The sequence below is a fragment of the Eulemur rufifrons genome, chromosome 1 (assembly GCF_041146395.1).
Source record: "Eulemur rufifrons isolate Redbay chromosome 1, OSU_ERuf_1, whole genome shotgun sequence".
In the NCBI taxonomy this organism is placed as follows: Eukaryota; Metazoa; Chordata; class Mammalia; order Primates; family Lemuridae; genus Eulemur; species Eulemur rufifrons.
The window spans coordinates 93,648,919-93,670,470 of NC_090983.1; the positions used below are offsets into that span (position 1 = coordinate 93,648,919).

The 21,552-nt window shown below is 41.9% G+C and overlaps 1 protein-coding gene across 1 annotated transcript in view; it reads left to right on the forward strand.

Annotated features, from left to right (window-relative positions):
- The window catches only part of CFAP221 (cilia and flagella associated protein 221), a 93,630-nt gene extending 72,481 nt beyond the window's left edge, over positions 1-21,149 (forward strand). Inside the window, exons 16-23 of the mRNA XM_069473624.1 lie at positions 1,565-1,645; positions 2,262-2,369; positions 2,460-2,594; positions 6,594-6,752; positions 8,099-8,190; positions 13,998-14,090; positions 17,125-17,220; positions 21,041-21,149. Coding sequence (XP_069329725.1) covers positions 1,565-1,645; positions 2,262-2,369; positions 2,460-2,594; positions 6,594-6,752; positions 8,099-8,190; positions 13,998-14,090; positions 17,125-17,220; positions 21,041-21,149 — 873 coding nt within the window. The remainder of the gene's footprint in view (positions 1-1,564; positions 1,646-2,261; positions 2,370-2,459; positions 2,595-6,593; positions 6,753-8,098; positions 8,191-13,997; positions 14,091-17,124; positions 17,221-21,040) is intronic.
- The last annotated feature ends 403 nt before the right edge of the window (positions 21,150-21,552 follow it).

Consider the following 21,552-nt stretch of genomic DNA (forward strand, 5'->3'; position numbering starts at 1 on the left):
GCATTAGTAATAAAAAGTGTGCTTAAGTCAATATTGTAAGTACACATGCAAAATAATTTTCTTCCTTCTTTATTCTCTCTCTCTTTTTTAATGGATTTAGGGAATACAAGTTGCATTCCGTTACATGTGTATATTGTATAGTGGTGGAGCCCGGGCTTTTGGTGTACCCAACACCCGAGTGGAGTGCATTGTACCCCACAGGTAGTTTTTCATCCCTCACTGCCCACCCTCCCCGCTGTGAGTCTCCAGTGTCCATTATACCACTCTGTGTGCCCTTGTGTGGCCAGAGTTTAGCTCCCACTTATAAGGGAGAACATGAGGCATTTATTTTTCTGTTCCTGAGTTCCTTCTCTTAGGATAATGGCCTCCAGTTCTATCCAAGTTCCTGCAAAAGACGTTATTTCATTCTTTCTTATCCCTGGGTAGTGCTCCATGGTACCACTTGTGGTACTACATATGTACCATAATTTCTTTATCCACTCTTCAGTTGATGGGCACTTAGGTTGATTCCATATCTGCGATTGTGAGTTGTGCTGTGATAAACATACAAGTGCATCAAAATAACTTTTTGATTTCCAAGAATTAACTTACCATTCACATCCTAAAATATTTGTTAAGTATTGTAGGTTAATATACTTAAGAATTATAGGACTGAATTTAGAAATTCTATGTTTTCTGCATTCAATAAATGACTTAAAACTCAGAACAATTAGTTCCTAGTATATAATGAATCTGTGACTTTTGAGCAATGGTCAGCATCTGACACTCAGTAATTAACGGGGTGAATAGGGTGATGGGGTGGGAGGAGATCATCACCGTGCTGTGGAGCCCACCTCATTATTTTTGAATAGTCTAAAGCTTATACATTTCATTTAATATTTTTGTTAGCACTACAAAGACTTCTCCACTACTTAGGGCTGTTGAAAAATGGAGCACTCAGCATTCCTGTCTAATTTATTCCATAAATACTGTATTTCATCACTTCTAAGATGCACTTTTTTTACATTTAGCATCCTTGTAATTGGGAAATGTCTTATAGTTGATGGCATATTAACATTTCATCATATTAATTTGACAATGTTGTGTTAGATTAGGTGAAGTATGGTATTTATTGAGTGCCTATCATATGCCAGGCACCGTTCCAGGTTCTCTGAATGTCTCAGGCAGACTAGCATGCAGGCAGTGTATCAGGTAGCGCTGTGGGGATTAGCACCTGTGGAAGGCAAGCAGAGGGGACAATTGGGCAGAGAGAGCAGTAGGACTTCAGTCCATTTCAACAAAGGCCTCTGCTGGGCCGATGAGGAGCTCTGAGGCTGGCATAGGGTGAGCGGACAAGACCCCCAAAACCATCTACTAAGAGATGTAGAAAAGGGGATGACCAAGGCTGCCTTCGTACCCCACAGATCAAGTAGCAGCTGTGGTTGTGGGAAGGGTGGCTGCTTGGAGAGCAGAACTAACTGGTCGTGGTAATGTTTCAAAACACAGTGGAAATAGAAGCATAACCACTTTTGCTCAGTGCTGATTATCTGTCCTTTTTTTTTTTTTTTGATTTTTTACATTTTAGGCTCCTGATGGCCTTGGACCAGTCCCCATTAAACCTTCAGAAGTTCAAATCAAGCAGGGTTATTCTTTCTTCAATTTGCAGGTCAGATCTGTTACATAGTATTCATCAATTGAGTTTCTTATGGAGTGAAAACAAATTCTTGGAGTGGAATTGAATATTTTATTGATTTTGTTCCATTATGGAATATACCATGTAGCATACTGTGTGGACTTTTCTGCTATTATTTTATGGTATGTGGGAGGTACAACAGATTTTTTTTTTCCTAAAGTAGCTTTTGAAAACTAGGGTCTTTACTCTGTGGATATACCATATATTATGCATACAGGAGTGAAGCTATGTAAACTACATGTATTAGAAGCTTCAAGAAGAAACACAAGATGAGGTGAACAAAAATTAGTCAGCCTTTCTTGAGGTATATGACCACTGCTATTTTTGAAAATAACAGTATTTTGTTATATTTTTACAGTTAAGCCACATGCTGTGGTCGAGTAATTATGAATGCTTGTATGTGCTGAAACCCGAGCAGGGCTCAGGACTTGCGCTAAAGTCCGTCCGGTGCTGGTGCAAATGAGCACTCGCTACAGGCTGATGGCTACAACCTGGTGCTTGTTTTACTTTTACCATCAGGCAGGTCAGAAATGCTGCTGTTGAGAATGGTAACAGGTTTTTAAGGATATTCAATCTTCTTTCACTTCAGGTTCCTCAACAATATAAAATTAAAAGGTATCAGCCATTCTCCATCCACAGATCTTCAACAAGTTACAGACCCCAGAAGCTTGCTCGAGCCCTGAGGCAAGGAGCTGAGGTGACACAGCCCCACCTTCAAGAATCGCTCTCACTTTTCCCCTCTTGTCCCGGCATCAAGACTAACACGCTGCTCTTGGTCCTTGTATAGGATGAAGTCACCACCATCGTAGCCCTTCCAAAACAGGACTCCGCATCGGAGCTCTCTGGCAAGACCTCAGTCCTGAGCATGAAACCGCCTGAGGCCTTAGCCACGTCTCCAGATTATGATCCGCTTTATATTTTTGTAAGTAGCAGTTGGCAAAGGTCTTGTGTTCTGTGTTTCTTCCAGCAATTACTCCATAAGAAAACAGGAGCATTTGTTTAGTATATTTTTTTCTCTTTGGAATTTCAAGTGTGAAACAATACCTCACCTTCGAAATTATTTGCCGGCATTTATTTTTGGGAGAATATTACTGTTTCTGTCTTTTAACAATTTTTGCATTTTTTAATAAAAATAACTTTATGATCTTTTCTAATTACATATGATATATACATGTAAGCCAAAGGAGAAATCAAAAGAGAAATTAGAAAGAATTTTTAAGTGAATGAAAATGAAAACAAAAAATTTGTGGGAAATTTATGGCACTATACTTCTACATTAGAAAAGAAGAAAAGTCTCACGTTAATGTCCTAAGCGACCCCTTTAAGAAACTAGAGGCCGGGCGCGGTGGCTCACGCCTGTAATCCTAGCACTCTGGGAGGCCGAGGCGGGTGGATCGCTCGAGGTCAGGAGTTCAAGACCAGCCTGAACAAGAGTGAGACCCCGTCTCTACTAAAAATAGAAAGAAATTATATGGACAACTAAAATATATATATATACAAAAAAAAAATTAGCCGGGCATGGTGGCGCATGCCTGTAGTCCTAGCTACTCGGGAGGCTGAGGCAGTAGGATCGCTTAAGCCCAGGAGTTTGAGGTTGCTGTGAGCTAGGCTGACGCCACGGCACTCACTCTAGCCCGGGCAACAGAGTGAGACTCTGTCTCAAAAAAAAAAAAAAAAAAGAAACTAGAAAAAGAAGAGTAGATGAAACCAAACTAAGCAGAGAGGAGAAACAATAAAGATCAGATTGAAAATCAATGAAATAGGAAATAGAAAAATAATAGGTTCTTTGAGAAGATCAATAAAATGGAATAAGCCTCTATCCTAACTGATCAGGAAAAAAGGTAAAAGATACAAATTACCATGTGAGGAATGAGAAGGGTGACTTCACTAGAGATTCTACAGATAGTAAGTTAATATTATGAAAAATTTTTGCCAGTAAAGTCGACAACTTAAGTTAAATGTGCAAATTCCTTAAAAGGCACAAACTATGAAATCTTATTCAAGAGGAGATAAATAACCCAAATAGCTCTATATCTATTAAATAAATTGCATTCTGGTTAAAAACCTTCCCATGAAGAAACCTCCAGCTTCAGATGCCTTCACTGGGGAATTCTGCCAAACATTTAAAGAAGAAATAATACAAATTTACACAAACTCTTCCAGAAAATGGAAGAGAAGGGACGACTGCCCAACTCATTCTAGAAGCTAATGTTACTCTGACATCAAAGTCAGGCAGAGACATTGCAGGAAGAGAAAAGAACAGACCAATATCCTTCATAAACACAGATGTAAAAATTTGTAACAAAATTTTAACAAATCAAATCTATCATTACGTAAAAAGAATAATGTATCACAAGCAAGTAAGGGCTTGTGCTAGGAATACAAGATTAGTTTAACATTCAAAGCTCAATATAATTTGCATATTAACAGACTAAAAAGGGAAAAATCTCAATAGGTTCAGAAAAATTATCTGACATACATTATTGATAAACACTCTCAGCAAGTAAGGGATAGAAAGAAACTTTCTCAATCTGATAAAGGGCATCTATTGAAAACCTAGAGCTGATACCAAACTGAAAGATAAATGAATGCCTTTCCCCCTGAGATCAGGAATAAGGCAAGGGTGTCTGCCCTTACTGATTCCATTCAAGATTGTAACTATAGCCAGTGCAAAAAGGCAAGAAAAATATTAATAAACAAAAGGCACCCAGATTCTAAAAGAAGACATAGAACTGTCTTTATTCACAAAATTATTGTCCATATAGAAAATACAGTGAAATCTACAAAAAAAAAAAAAAAACCTACTAAAACTAAGTGAATTTAGCAAGGTTACGGGACACAGAATCACCATACAAAAATCAATTATATTTCTACATACTAACAACAAACACACTGATATTGAAATTTTAAAAGCCATTTCACTTAATAGCATCAAAACTATGAAACATTAGGGATAAATATGACAAAAATGTATAAGACTGATACATTAAAAATCATAAAACATTGCTGAGAGAAATCAAAGAAGACCTAAATAAATGGAGAAATATACCATGTTGGTGAATTGTGATATCTAATATTGTTAAGGGATCAATTCTCTCAAAATTAATCTAAAAACTTAACACAATTCCATTAAAAAACTCAGCAGGTTTTTTTTCTTTTTGTAGATATTGACAAGCTTATTCTGAAATTTTTATGGACACTCAGATATATCCAAAACAACTCAGAAGAACATAGTTGAAGGACTTACACTACCTGACTTTAAAGTCTATTGGGAAGCTACAGTAATCATTGGTGTGCATAAGCAAAATCCTTACCTTGCGTTGTAATGAGCCCGTAGATACTGTCTGAGGTTGAGAATCAAGGAATGGAAGAATAAGCATACTATTTAGATTTAGGGTAGTGGCCATCAGAGTCACAAAATGCAGAGATAATGGAAAGAAACAGCTTCTGGAATGTGCGCCTGGGGACAGGAGCCCATTGCATTTCATCGCAAATCCTCGCAGCATGGGTGAGCCACTGCATACGTTAATATGAGGAAAATTAAAATTAAAATCATCATGGGGTGATCACTCAGACCACTTAGTCTGGTAGCCATGGGGATCTAAAGTAGGACAACTACTGGAGACAGAGCAGTTGCCTTTTTCAAAAAGACTGCATTCATTATCCTTGGCCCAGGGCAGACCAAGAGAGCTGGCCGCATAGTGACCTTACGTGTCCTCGGTCAGCAAGAATAGGGGACACTCTTGAAGGCCACGCAGGTAATTTCCCACTCCCCTGGTGGTGTGCACCTTTGCCCCCATCACTGCTCCCGTATGTACCCCAGATCTTGCCGAGACTGCAACATGCTGGCGGGGTGTGTGCTTGTTTCTACATTACTGCGGGCTTCACTGCCTCTCCGTGCTCTCCCCACCTCTCCCCCAGGCCCTGATCCTGACCCTCACTGCCGGTCGCCTCTGCACTCACAGCTTCCAGGCTTTCCAGCCCTGTTGACTTACCAACACACCACTGCTGGGCCCTCCCACCCACTGCAGCTGGGTGCTAGAATGCCTCACCCATCCAGCTGCATGTCATTTAAATTGTGGGGGGACATTTGTTTCTAGGCAGTAAGATTGGGTTTCATAAGCCAAGAGGAGTTGTGTTTTCTTTAATTGTTAAAAAAATCATATAAACAAAAAGAACAAAATCTCAGGTTAGTGGTTCTTAAACATCTGAGATTAAGTAACTGAGAGGGAGACAATCTATGTTGTTGTTTGGGACGAGAGTAGGGTTTTGTTATGCAAGCCCAGGAAAGAACATTAAAAGGCTTTATATTTTAGTATTTTACTATAATTGCTCTGTGTCTCCATTAGTTCTCCTGGACAATTAGTAAAAAACAAAATCTCCCTTAAAACCAGATACTACATCCAAATGGAGCCTTCCTGAATTAAACACATTACCAAAACAAAGTTAAATGTTGACATTTCCTGATATATCAAATATCATCCTCTTTTTTTGCCTTCTCTTTAAAGTAGCTTTTAAGGGGCTATTTTTGTTTTCAAAACCGGAAGCTTATTGAATTTTTAAAACCAGTTGCTTATTTAGTAATTCCCCCTAATTTATCAAAGTTAGAAATAAATACTTGAAGCCGTTTTAAGCTATGATTTCAGTTAAACTTGTTTTCATGAGAGCTTAGTAAATCCATATGGTATGTAATGAAGTTCTTAAACCAGAAAAGAGACATGTATGAATGACTGTGATATTTGTAAAATGCTACCAACTTGAGGACACCTCTGCTGTCCTGCTCTTTTCCAGACGAGCCGACATGGAATCGCAGAATGTTAGTGCTAGTGGGAGCCACAGAGAACGGTAGCTGACGCCTGTCCTATGCCTGGCTTAGAAACCGCTAAACAAAAAAGAATCTTCTCTTTCCTTTCTTCTGCAGAATCCCAGCCCAGGATTATTTGCTGTAATGCACCCTCTGACCTACGTGGAAACTTTGATAGATTACCATCTATGCTCTCACCCCAAGTACAAGTTCACCAAAGAGTCCCACAGTGGGTCCAGCATTTCTCTCACCCAGAAGAAGTTTCTCCATCACATGGTAATGTCGTCACCAGCCTCACTGGCAGAGCTGGCCCTGGGCTGCAGGGAGGGGCAGGGGACAAAGAAAGGGGGTAATGGCTGGACAGAGGTTTTCAGCCACAGCTGCAGAAGGAGAGTGGGAACAACAGCCTTCGTGCGGCCAGCCCTAAAGGGGTACGGTGGAGACTCGACACGGCCTTGTCCTGTCCACACACCCCCCCAGGCTGCCTGCTGCCTGCTGCCCTGTTCCCAGCATTCTCACTCTCGTTTCCCCTCGAAGGCCATGCCTAGTGTTCGTATTTTAACCATGTAAAAATGGCCACATGGTGTGCGTAACCCCTTGGTCTGACCTCCTCTTTCTTTGGCCCCAGCAAGTGTAGAAACATCAGAATGGGCGACATGACACATGCACAGTAAAGAAGGGGCTCCAGGAATTCCTTCTCCCCCCACGTGACCAGCCTGACCGGAATATCTCACAGCACCTCTCGAGGATTAACCTCAGGCCCTTCCAACTCAATACATCCCTAACTCAGCTCGTTGTCTCTCCCCACTTGTGCCAGCCACACCCCAAACTGCCTCCTCTTCCTGTGCCACCGGGTTGCCTTTTTGTTCTGTGGACTGGTGCAGTCACCCACGCGGTCCGGGATCACTCCCTCTCCCTCATTCGCCACCTCTGACCACCACTGGATGCCCCGTCTGCCTCTGAAGCAGCACACACATCTCCCTCCAGTCCCCGCCACGGCCCTCCTCTGCTGCGGCCAGCCCTCCACAGCCGTCCTCCTTAGACACAAACCTGCCCGGAGCCCTCGGTGTGTCCTGCTTCTGCTGCCTGCGGGAGCCGCTCCAGCTCATCAGCCTGGCCCGCGAGGCCCTGTGACCTGTCGCTCCTGCCACACTCCTGCCAACCCCATCGCACCCTGCCCTCGGCCCGGCCCGGCGGAGCTGGTGGCCTCCTGGCAGCACTCTCCTTCCGCATGGTGCACACGCGCTTCCCCTGCCTGGAGCGCCATTCACGAGCTGCCAGCCCCTCTGAGTGTCGCCTTAGCGTCCCATTCACAGTAATCAGAACAGACTGTGGTGCGCATCTGCCCTCTGTCCCGAGGACGTGTTGCTCGTGTTCCTAAAGAAGACGAAATAACCTCTCCCTTGTCTCTAGCTTCAGTCATGTTGTTTAATGCCCTTCGCTGGAGCAATTGCCTTTTTGTCTCAGAAAAATTCAATCAATCTTAATGAAACTATGAATATTGGAGCTAACCTTTTAAGACTGAAAAAGAGTCAGTTGAACGAAACAGAAGTCCTTTCTAGACTTTACCTCACCAAACAGTTCCTTTCCGGGTAGGAGCCCTGTGCCGGCTTTCGTTACAGGACATCATTCCCGGCATCATGCACTGGAAGAAGTTCCAGTCCCTGGTGTTCAACTCCATGCCCGACACCTCCAAGACGGAGGCCGCACAGAGGTAAGCACAGATCACCTGTTTGTCTCACCAGGCGTGTTTGCCCCGTGGATTACAGAGGCAATGATCCCCAAAAGTTAAATGCCAGTAATATGTCAAACCATACTTTTCTTTTTTTTTTTTTTTTTTTTGAGACAGGGTCTCGCTCTGTTGCCCAGGCTAGAGTGCAGTGGCATCATCATAGCTCACTGCAGCCTCAAACTCCTGGGCTCAAGGGTCCTCCTGCCTCAGCCTCCCGAGTAGCTGAGACTACAGGTGCACGCCACCATGCCCGGCTAATTTTTTTAATTTTTGTAGAGACAGGGTCTCGCTCTTGCTCAGGCTGATGTCGAACTCCCGCCTCGGCTTCCCAAAGTGCTAGGAATACAGGCTGAGCCACCACACCGGGCAAACCATACTTTTAAAGCATGAGGGAAGTTTGCTAGTCAGAGAAATGTGGTAATATATAAGCAATTTTCATATCTTGAAATTACCTTGAGGTAAACTTTTTTAAAAAAGTAATGTCATAGGTGGCTAATTGGCAATGCTTGAATAAAAGTAGACAACCAATATGTATAATTCAGCTGAAATATTCATGGCCAATCTTTAAAATGTTGTAGTTGCCAAAGTTACCTTCTGCAGCCCCCATATCTAATTCCAAAGGATCCACCTCTCTCGTGTCACAGCCTGGCACTATTCACCGTGTGCCCCGTGACGTCCTCACAGACACAGCTCCACACAGGGCCTGCAGCCCAGCTCCAGACACGGAACTGTAGATGACAATATGTGAGACGACAAAAGAAGAAATGTAGAGTAACTACATTTTTGCTAATTTGCTTATTTAATAATCTTCAGGGCCATAAGATATAAAACACGTAGCCTGGTGCCTTTTCTTTAGACTCTGCCTGGTCAGTAGCGCACACCTGAGCCCTTGACTCTGAATTTGCTTCTTCAGTCCATTGCCCATATACAGCTTAACAAGTTATTGGTGAGCAAATGTGACCAGTGTCTCAAAATGATTATCCTCGGCTGTCACCTTTTGTTCAATCCTCTGATCCAGAATGAGGCCCGCCCCCAGGTGGCAGAGCACTGTCATGGCCCCCAGAGTGGCCAGGACACCTGAGCTCTGCCACCCACAGAGACCAGCAGGTGATCTTTCCACACCCCCAGCTCCTACTAGTAGACCCTGGGTCCTCTGATTCAGAAACCCAGCAGGAATGCCACGCGACCTCCAGGAGCTACATGGCCTCCGCCACACCCCTCAGCCACTGTCACGGCCCTGTCCTCTTGTCAGTAAGACAAGGGGATTGGCTTGTTGCAAAGGTCCTTCTCAGCCTTGACATTTTAACTTTGACAGGAGCACAAGAGCTCACCTTGGGTGTGGCTCCTCCGAGTACACTACCCATCCACCTGCCCACCGAACCCCCCCCCCAGGTATTTGAGGAGATAGTTGGAATCCATTTTGTGACCCTAGAACACTTACTGTGGCTTCCTCCTTCATTGCTTTCATTGCGGAGCTTCCCTGAGAAGCGCGTCCTGAGTTAAGCCGAGTGCAGCTGTCCGTCCAGGGGCTTCACCGTGTGCCGCCCCTGTGGGTCCTTTCCTTAGTGCTCCGCTGCCTGGAGATTAGCACGACCTGAACACAAAGCACCCAGCGTGGGACTTGGGACGTGACAGGGCTCAAAAATGGTAGTTCCTTTCCTATTAGTTCATCCGTATCTCATCCACCACGTTGCCACCTCAAAATAAAGTCAGCATCTTTGTTCTTCATTTTCAGCGTTCTTCTAAAATCTCCACAATCAGGGGGAAGGGGCAAAGCAGAGAGAAGGGAAGCTTTGGTGCTGGAAAGTCCCACCTCCATCGCTTGCAGCTGTGTTGCACTCTCCGCCCTTGGGCGAGTGACTTATTACAGAAGCCCTTTGGGCAATAATTTCCTCCTGTGTGAAACAGAGGTGATGATGGTGCCCTCACAGGGTCGTTGTGAGGATTAAAGCAAAATAATTATGTGAAGCATCTAGCATCCAACCTGGTGCATGCTTAGTAACGCTTCCTTCTCTTCTGCCCTCCACGCCTGTCCACTGCACCTCGAGGTCACTCTTGCCACCAGATGGCAGTGCTCCATCACCATTTCGGTAAACTGCCTCATTTCGCTGGGGGGCGAGGACACCTCAGAATTGACCCCTGTGATCAGTAAACTGGTTTTGAGTTGGGCTTGGGGAGCTGCCTGGAGACTGAATAAGCAAAATCAGGAGATCGGGAAGTGGCGACCTGCTGACAGTGTGTGCCCACTGGCAGCATGCACAGGTCTCAAGAAGTAAGAAACAGCATCCATTTTTTTTTTTTTCAAGGCAATGTCCTTGGAAAAATCTCCCGAGGCTGTTCTTTCAACAAGCAGTCAGAGTGCGGTTACCTCGGGCTTCTTCCACCATGAATTAAACATGAATTCCACATGAATTACAGAAAACTTCCCAACCATGAGTTGTTACTTCAGCCTCTATGCCCGCGTGCTCTGTTGGGCCAGTGTGTTTCAAAATAAACTGCAGTGGCCTAACAGCTCATAAAAATCAAGAAAGGATTCTGTGTTTCCTTATCGTGGATTTCCACTGGATGTAAGATTCTAGGTCATGTTTTTATTTCTAAAAACAGAAAATAAGATGGACAATTCTTTTTTTAAGGTCTGTCTTGGCTTATTCAGGCTGCTATAACAAAATGCCTCAGACTGGGTAGTTTAGAAACAACAGAAATTTATTTCTCACAGTTCTGGAGGCTGGGAAGCTCAAGATCAAGATCAGCAGATGTGGTGTCTGGTGAGGGCCCACTTCCTGGTTCATACATGGTTGTCTTCTCACTGTGTCCTCACACGGCAGAAGCGGGAACGGAGCTCTCTTGGGCTGCCTTTATAGGGCACCCAGCCCATTCATGAGGGCCTCACACTCATGGCCTGATCACCTCCCAAAGGCTTCATCTCCAAATACCATAACATTGGGGGTTAGGTTCCAGTATATGAATTTTGGGAGGGACACAAAATTCAGTCTATAGCAAGTTCCTATAACTTCATTAATTATATTTCAATTTTGCAGCCATTTCACTTGAGTAAATTACATCCTATTACTTATAAGGTTTTCCTTATATCTTTTGCTCCTAAGAGTTATCTGCTTATTGCTAAACCATGCAACATAGTTATTTGCTGTTTATTTATTTCAAGTCATTTTTGTAGTCATAAGCATTGAAGCAGCTCATTGATTTCTCCACTCTTTGGTAAATTCAGAGAGAATTTGTTAAGTCACTATGTACTCCCAGAAAATCTGAGTGTCAACAGCAACTGAAGAAATTATCTGATCCAGTAGTTCCCAGACTTTCAGATTTTATAAATGAATGAAATGTCCAGAAGAATTTTGGGAACTGACTTGGGATTGTCAGAGTTTTACTTTGGCAAGTGAGGACATTAAAACAAAACAAAACAAATAAAATGCTCAGCCACCATCTACTGTCATCACCGTTTCAATTTTAAAAGAACACATTAACACAAAATGTTAGAGGAAGATGATCTCAAAATTTAAACATTGGGTTAGTTTTGTTTCATGAAAAACTCTTGATTTTTACCATTTCATCTTCCCAGACCAGTCTGGTCTCAGGAGAGTGGTCCAGCTTCTGAACTTCTCAGTCCCTCCTCTTAGCAGGAATCCCCTCTGACTACACATCTTCTAAAGCTTCAGTAGAATTTTCAAATAGAACCTGGATTCTTTGTCATGAAGTCAATAAATAGGGCTAACTCTGGGTGTGGAGACCCAGGTTCCTTTTAGTAGGAAATGGGATTAAAGACCAAAGTCTGGGTGCTAGGTGTGCACATGGTCACTGGGGTGTTTTTGCTTCTTTGCCTGTTCAGCAAAGGGATACACACACACACATATATAATGTACATATAAATATGCATGCACACATATATACACATATGTATATATGTGTGCATATCAACAAATACATATATATATTTTAGAAATAAAAAATTCATGCTAATATCCACAGTTTCAGTCCATATCTATTGAGCTATTGATTGCTTTCCACCATTCTGTGTTTGTGTCTCCTTCTTCCACTGTGAGAACCCTGGCTTCTAATATATTTTATAATACATCTAAAATTGTTTCAAAATTGCTTCACCCATGCCCACTTTAATAAACATGCAAGGTGAAAAGAGTTCAGATTTATTTGTAGTTCTCCCCCTACCCCCATCCCACCCAAGACTGTGGTTATATATTCAAATACTATATTTATAAGTTACTTGAATTATTTCTTTCTCTCTCTTCTCTCCCTTTTCTCATTTCTTCTTTCCTGTCTTCCTTCCTTTCTTTCAATCTCTCTCTCACCCCCCACCCAGTGTGGTTATGGAATTTGTGTGAAATATTATTTGTTTCAGTTTGCTTTCAGTCTTTTTATTTCCCTTTTTTATTGACTTAATTTTATTTTTCAATATGTAGAACAGTAATTTGTTTTCCAAACTCATAACTATACAAAAAGAGGGTCCCAGTGGGACGGGGCCACAGGCATGGTGGAAGGAAAACCCCCCCACACACACATACACACACACGCACACAAACACACACGGGCGTGCTCAGGAAAGAGTAACTCCTCCCATTTCCCACCCCTGGTAGGTAACCAGCTTGGCCTTCTAACTTATCCTTCCTGTGTTTCTCTTTGTAATGCTAACCAGAGTGTATATATTGTCTTATTTCTCCTTCTTTCCTACACGAAAAGTGGCATTCTAGATATGCTTTCCTGCATTTGCTTTTTTCACTTAACATCTCCTGAAAATCACTCTATATCAGTTCACAGATACCGTCGTCATCCTTTTATCCATCTGTAAAAGCCGTGGGGCCACCATTTTCTGGGTTTTTGTCCAGCCAGCCTCCACACTTGGCAAGCAGGTGCATTTTTGCACAATAACAAAACAAAGATAAGAGTCTTACCTCAAAGACATACGTGCACACACGGAGCCTTCAGTTGGTTACTGTTCCCCATTCCTGCCGCCACCTCACCTGCAGCCCATGGCCTTTCCGGCCTCTGCTGGGAGGCCTGTCTCCTCCCGTGTGCCACCACCTCTGTCATTCTTTGCTCTTGTTCATGAGACGGCACTCTCCGAGCTTCTAGAAATTTATTCCAGAAAATTGTTGAAGACTTTTATTCCCTGATGTCCTTCCTCCTGTTCTCTTTGCTGCTGTGTGTTCAGTTTTTATTCCTTCAACATCATTTGAAAGGTTTATAAGGAAGGCGTTGGGACCAAAAACAGTGAGCGCTCGTTCCACCTTCTTGAAATTAAAGTCTGCTGCCAACTTTTTAAATAACAATATATTTTTCTCCTCTCTCAATTCTTTAATATCCTCAATATCCAGGAATTTTCATATAGAGCTCTGAAGTTATAATGCCAAACAATACATCAGAGGATGGGGAGGAAGGTTTAAAACTGAATAGAATGACTAAGGAAGAGTATGAAGGTGGGGAAAAAATACTAAGCACAAAAGTAAACCATCTATGCCCACCCCAGGAAATAATGTGATTTTAGACATTACCAACTGAAAAATCTATGATATCTATGATTCTGTTTTTAAACTCCAGAAAATGTCTTATTTGGCAACGTTCTCCTGGGTTGGGCTGGGGCTATTGCACCCCCACCTTTACCTGCCAGGAACCGTGAGTGTGTTTTCAGGAAGGAGGGAGGACAAAGTAGTAGACGCCTCATCAGTGGTGAAATAAAAGTGCCTTAGAAAATTATATAAAGACCCCAGGACTTCTCATGTGATCGCTAATTCTTGACTGCCTATGGGATTTTTCCACAGCTGTGATTCCCTCAGTTCAGTTTTGCTTCCCACAGAAGTCCCCGCCGTTCTTGCTGCCTTACCAGAAGAAGACAGACTAGAAACAGTTGAACGGTATTTTGTTTGTTGTTTATTTGTTTGTTTGTTTGCCTTTGGTCTCTAAATGTGGTCTGTTTTCCAAAAACATGTGCAGTGCTGTGAGGGATTTCAAAAGAGCACACAGAGCCTGAGCTTGCAACTCAAATGAGGAGATAACCCAACCACATCATCACCAAGATTAGATGTTAAGTTCATGGTGGAGAATCGCAGTCTCTAAGCTCTACAATCTACTGATCCTTAGGTGCTCCAGGAGCTCAAGGGTGGGGAGATCAGAGGTGGTGCCAGATGGGCTTGGAAGGCTTTAGTGGGTCATGTGGACTTGGGTTAGGGCATGAAAGATGAGTAGGATTTGGATAGGCAAAAAGCAGTGTAAGCCCGAAAGCAAGGCACTTACATTTGATTTTACGGATCAGCATCCAACAACCAATGAAAATGTGTCCCTGAATCTCTTATCCCTATGCCCATTTAAACCTGATGGCTGGAGAACCAGCGGCAGACCCGAGAATGGGGAACCGGAGCCATGAAGAGCATGTGCCCTTCTCCCAGGGCTGCTTCTCCATGGTGAGCTCCTCAGTGTGTGGCACCCAAACGCCCAGCGCACAGGTGAAACCAGCTGCATCACCTGCCCTGGCCCCACCTGCAGATGCCTCTAGATCATGGTCATTACTTTCTCCTTTGTAAAAATATACGTAGCTATTTGTTACATCACCATGTAATTTCAGGGAGAGAGTTAGAAGTTCTGTACGTTTTAGTGGGTACTTTTCTACCAGGCAAAAGTAAAATCCGTTTCTGTTTTCTAGTTGAATTATCCAACATAGCATAAAGTTTCATCCATACTCATCTTTCCTTAAAATTAGATTCCATCAGAATGATGGTAGAGCACTCGAGATGTTTGGTAGCATAGTAATAAAGGGAGTAGGCTGTGGGCTCAAACCCTGCACCCTGCCACCCACTTTCAATACACCTTGGACAAGTGACTTCACCTCCACATCCTCACCTTTAAAATGGGGTAACCCCAGGACCCTCTGGTGAGTGGCTGCAAAAACCAAATGAGTAAATACGTGCCAAGCGCTGAGTCAGGTGCCTGGCACATAGTAAGGTCTTGATCATTGGAGCTCTTATTATTTTTTATATAATTTACTTTTGTTTAGTATTTTCCCCCACCTTTAGCAGTTATCATTAATGACCTTGATATTCCAAACCCCTAGCCCAGTAACTGACACTTGGTAGGCAAGCAACAACTCACTTTTGAATAAAATATATCACCCAATAGTAACAGAGTGAGAAAATGAAAATGAAAGAAGATATGTGGTTAGAGCTCCAAAATATCAAATGAAGAGATAGTCATGTCCCAAGAGGTTTCCTTTTGTCCTGTGTTATACTGAAAGAATAAAAGATGAATAAATATTTCTGCTATTTTTAAATTTTGATGTTTAATATCCTTGGGGGTGTAGAGGAACACTTGGATGTATTGCTGTATCTGTGACAACAGAGTTGGGGTGCAGCACAAAGAGGACCACCAGCCTTACATGGCGAGGTCACAGGTGCATCAGGAAGACCCTTAGCCCCAAAGTAACTCCCTCACTCTATTTCCTGAGCTTCTATTACTGAAGATCCATTCCTTTAGCTTTGGGCCTTGTCCCTATTAAAGCACAAATAGCTCTGGGAGGGAACATTTTGAGTCTTGCTTATAACTCAGCATAAGACCCTCAGAGCCTTCTTAGAGCTGAGGTTTGGGAGGCAGGAGAGATGGTGGAAATGGGGGATTCCTAGTCCAGTGGGGAGGCCAAGGGAAATAGGAAGAGTAGTGGGAAACTGCTAACGGGAAGATGATGTTTGCAAAGCACCAGCATGGAGCAGCTACTCCATAAATTTTAGCTTTCAATCTTACGGGGTTACAACAACTTTTTGCAGATTTCAAGGGTATATTTCTTAACAAAACCTGTTGTGCCCACCTCTGTTTACATATATTGCTGCTGAGAAAGTGTTCCTGTTTTTAATTCCAAACTTTGAAGGATTTGTTGCCTTCGTTGGTCTTGGAAGCATTTCTCTTCAACCGAGTGTGGCAGAGATGGCTACTGTCAAAAAATTTATTGTCTTCCTCTTCTAAAGTCATAGTCATTGAAACTAGAGGCTAAATTTCCCAGCTTCCCTTTCAGTTGTCAGTGGAATGTAACCAGATGAGATATATTTCACTTCTGAGGTCAGGACTCTAAACAGAGTGCATGTGTCTCTCCACACTCTTCCTTCTCGTTTTACTCCAGCTGCAACCCCAACATGCAGGGACCCAGCCTGAACCATCAAACAACAAAGCTCTAAACCAGAGGTTGGCAAACTGTGGCCCACAGCCAAATCTGGCCCACCACCTGTGTTTGTAAATAAAGTTTTATTGTAACTCAGCCATACCCATTTGCTTATATATTTTCTATGATTCCTGTCACGCTGCAGTAGCAGAGTTGAGTAGTTGTAGCAGAGACGATACGACCCACTAAGTCTCTATAGGAAAAGTTTGCTGATCCCTGCTTTAGGGGATAGCAGACCACAAAAAGATAAAAAAAAAACCTAGATCCCTTTAATTTCTTCTTTCATCAATAGGCTATTTAGAAATATATTGTTTAATTTTAAAGCAATTGTGGGCTCTAGTTATCTTCTTTGCTATTGATTTCTATTATAATTTCATTGTGGCCAGAGAACATACTCTGAATGATTTCAAGCTTATGAAATCTTTCAGGCTTTCTTTATAGTCCAAGATATGGTCAATTTTGGTAAATGTTCCCTATGCACCTGAAAGGAATATGAATTCTGTAACCCTATTTTTAAAAATTGTTTTTATTCTCTGATAATAAATAACTACCACTATTCCTACCATTGTTGGTGGAAAGCAATTTATCACCCTTATCCTTCTCTTAACATAAACTCAACAAAAATAGATGGGACTAAAGTTAAATACCACAAGAACTGCATAACTCCTAAGTGATCACAATATTTCATTCTGTTTTTATGTTGGGAAGGAAAAGCAGTTCCCACTAAACATCTTATCACCTTTCAGTGAGCTCTGTGAACAGAATGTAGAAGTTACATTGACTCCAGAAATGATCCGAGCAGAATTCCCCATGTTGTACTACAGGGACATCAGGAAGCAGAAGTAAGTGGATATTTTTATGCCTTATTAGTAGGTAGCCTGGAATAAAATTTGTCCTACGTGGAGTACAGGACTGTCACATTGTTTGAATCTAAATACCTCAATCTTTGAAAGAGACGCATTTCTGATGCTTCATATATTGATATGTATATTATATGCACAATTACACTCCCTGAAATGTTGTTGGCAAGTAAGCCTTTAAAAACTGAAATCGATTTTCCATTTGTTTATCAATCAATTTCAGACACGTGTTTGTTTTTTATAAATAGTTGATTGAGTTTCATTCGATATAAAGAACCCAGGCTCTGGAGCAACCCCTGGGGCTGAATCCCAGCTCCACCATTTATCACATGGGAGATCTCGAGCCAAGCTATGGTATTTATCTTCTCTGGGCCTCAGTTTCCTCAACTGTAACACAGAGAAAGTAAAATCTCTCTCCCCGGGCAGTTGTGAGGATTGGATGGGATGCCGAGTATGGAAGCATCTAGCGGTTGCCTGACGTGAACTAGAGCTCAGTAAATGTTCTTTCCTCCTTCATTCCACCAGGGGCTAACTAGCTAAGCAAGCATCATCCTTCTAAACATTGGCTTTAAAAACATGACAATAAACATGGAAAATGTGTTCAAAAAACACTCGTTTGTAATGAAAGACAAACAAATTAAAACAAAAAAATTGGTCTTGAAGAATACTTCTGTAATATACATAACCACTTATAGTTCGTATGGTTTAGAAGTTTGAAATTCCAGGTATACAGTACTTTTTTTTTGCTCTTCTATTTTAAAAATGCCCTTTTTATTATTAAAAAATTAGAAAATACAGAAAAATATAACAAAATAAAATAAAAACAATAATCCGACCACCCAAATAGTAATTCATACATTTTGATATATGGACTTTCAAAAATATACATGGTTTTAACAAAATCAAATCATGTTGTACATATTGTTTTGTTTTCTGTACTTTTATTTAATAATATATCATAAACACATATTTATAAATATAAATATGCATCATTATTTTCACTAAGTAGATGTAACATAATTTATTTAACCAACCCTCTACTCATGAACGTGTGAACTCTTTTCAATGTTTTGCTGTTATTAATAGTGCTGCAACAAACGTCCTTGTGCCATAATTCCTTACAAACTTATCAGACTGTCCTTAGGAGAAATTCTAGGTCAATGTGCTTTTTAAGTTTTCCACATTTATCGTTTAATTGCCATCCAGAAAGTGCATTAAACACTACCAGCAGAGGTTAGGGCTGCCTGCCTTCAAATGCCCCGGACAACATGGAATATTATCATGTTTTTTTTCATCTTTATCAACAGGACAGATTTTTTAAAGACCATCTCATTGTTTTAACTTTAATTTCTTTGTTTATAAGTGATATTAAAAATTTTCCTATCTTTATCAACTGTGTTTCTTCTTTTATGAGAAGATTGTTTTGCCTATTTTGTAGGAGTCCCCCATTTATTAACGATAATTACCCTTTCTTATATATGCTGAAAATTCATTTTCCGTTTGCCTTCTACCTTTGTTTAGGGTGTTGTGGGTGGCCCTGCCTTTTCTGAAAGGAATGGTCACATGTCTTAGAGCAGTATGGGATTTCTCTGGTTTGTTTGTGATAGTTCAGAGGCCTGTGGCAACCAACACTTTTCAGAAAAATAGCTTGGCAGTTTCTGGTGAAAAAAAAATTTAGGAAATAAAAATTTTAAGTAGAATTCCAGTGAGCATGTATTTTGATTAGTTAATTAACTCATTAAAGTATCATGTTATACGACACAGCACATAAAACTTCCTGCACCTCAACAAGTAGATGCACTTTGTATTTTGTTTCAAGTTTGAAATAGTTGACTAAAGGTTTTAAACAAAAACTTTTTTTTTTCTATTTCAAAAATTACCCCTGGATGTAGAATGACTGGCCCCATGGGCGGAGGAATATCCAATATAACTCTCCACTTGCTCTTTCGCTTGAGTTTTCCCCATTTATTCTATGTAGCTTATGTTGAATGACATTTGAATATCAAATCATTATTAAATGAAATTGAAGTTACTTTATATATTCACCCAAAGTGGTATATCTTTTTTTTTCTTTTTTAATGTATGTTGGCTACATTTTTATGTATTTTGAGTAAAAAAAACCTAACAAACAATAAACTCTAAACATTTTCTTGCATACAAATAGCTTCTAATTTTTCAAAACACATATACATAAATTTCACACATTTGCAGTAAACATTCCCATGGCATTTGGAATTTTCCTCTTTTGCAGTTAAAATTATTTTATGTATACTTTTCACATGTCAAAATTGTCAATATAATTATCATTTTATTGGCTGCATAGTATTCTAACAGGTTGATATCCCACAGACTGTTTTCAAAAGTTATTGGATTCTGAAATTCTCTTCAGCTCATGTGACGCATTACCCGCTGCTCAGTTTTTTCCTCTCTGTTCTTAGTTCTTTCTCTCCTCACCTCCTTCCCCCTCAGCCAGAAGGAAACAGAGTCCTCCTGTCAGATGCACATGCAGCCAGAGCTTGGACAGACAGGAAAAGAACAAAAGGAACATGTAATTGGTGTTTAATTTCCCCCAGGACAACTGTTATTTATTTTGTTTCCAGCAAACATTTATTTTTATGGATGCAGAGAACCATCTGCTCTCCTTCAGCCTGAGATTACCTGGAGAGATTCTTTGCTGCGACCTTCTCAGGACCCTCTAAAGGGAGTCATGTTGTGAAATGTCCAAGAAACCATGAGAGTGACTTTAGTTGCTGACAAATCATTCAACACTCCTTAGGTTATCACAGTATTACTCAATCATTAGTGTCTTTAAAGGGATGCATGATCTGTATATTTTTAGACATGATTCCATAAAATGGTTCCAATTAATTTCTTTAGTTATGTGCATTAGGGAATATTTTAATTGTCCATTTTCAGGTATTTCTGGTTTTCGGAAACTGTCAGGCATTTGCTAGAACTTTACATGTCACCCTCTTTAGAAAATGTCTCAGAAGCACTTAAGTTTATGTTGGATTCTCCTATCTCTCAGGCAGCTCATATAGCCGAGTTCAAAATCTTTAGATGAGACCTCTGTCCTTTCAACCAACACACCCATACCTCCTGCCAGGTCCATGTACACTGCCGAGTCTGCCTCTGCACCTAAGCCTTGGTCCTGCCCCCCCAGGAGGCCAGTTGGGCCCCGAGCAGCCCAGATCCTCCCCATCTCCACCCTTTGTCTGGCCCCCATTGTGCCCGTCCGTCGACAGCCTCCTTTCACACCACACCAATCGAAGCAGCACCCGGCAAGCCGTGGCCATCCTGGCATCAGTCTTGGTTCCACACCGGCCACTACTTGACCCAGGTGCATGGCCTCCCTCTCGGTTCCCACGCGTCTGGAGCAGGGTCAGAGTCAGAAATAGCGTGTGTCCCCTTCATTCATGAGAATGAAAACCAGCTAAGGCTGACTGAGCATGTAGACGGCATCGTGCTAGGGTCTCTGTGAGTGATTCCATTTCCCTTCACAAAGTTGCTGGGAGATGGAGTCACAGGCGTGTGCACATCAGGACACAGGGTCTCAGGACAGGTAGGTGACTTGCCCGTGCTGAGAATCGGTGCGGCTGAGACCGGAAGCCAGGTTTGAGTCACTTACAAGCTGAGTATTTTCACTGGTAACTAAATTATAGCGAAGTATAATTAAAACCTTCTTCATCTATTAAAAATAATAACTCTTTCACCCTTCACCAGCAGTGCTGGGTGGTGGTGGGTGACTTGCATGTTTTATTAAGTGTCCTCATGTGTTCTTATCGGGGTTTTTGATATTCAGAGAAGTGAAAGACCAGGCACAACCAGCGGAGAAGGCGGGAGAAAAGGTGCTCGAGGAGATGAAGAGTCTGCGGAGCAAAGCTCTCAACGCATACCTGATTCTAGAATAAGAATCACCAGGAGGTCAGGTCCCTTCATTTGCTTTCTGCGGGCCACTGTGGTCCTGTGTGTGCATGCACATTCCAACCATTTTTCACATTAAAGCTTCCAGAGAAAAAGATTGATATGTAGATGATGTATATATTTTTAAATTATAAATTTTATTTTTAAAAATAAAATGCCATTAGTATGATGGCAACGTTGGTGGCTTTTTGGTACAAGATTTATTGCTGGAACACTTGTGAGCAAGGTGTGATGAGAGACCGAGAGCCCGGTGCCGACAGCCGCTCCTGAGCGCATGCCGGGGATTGTGACGCCCAGGCACAGAGGTAGGGTGGGCCTGCGGGGGGCTGCTCGCTCCCTCCTCTGCGGGACCCTCCCTCAGCCCCCGAGCATCGCTGCTTCGGCTTGGCA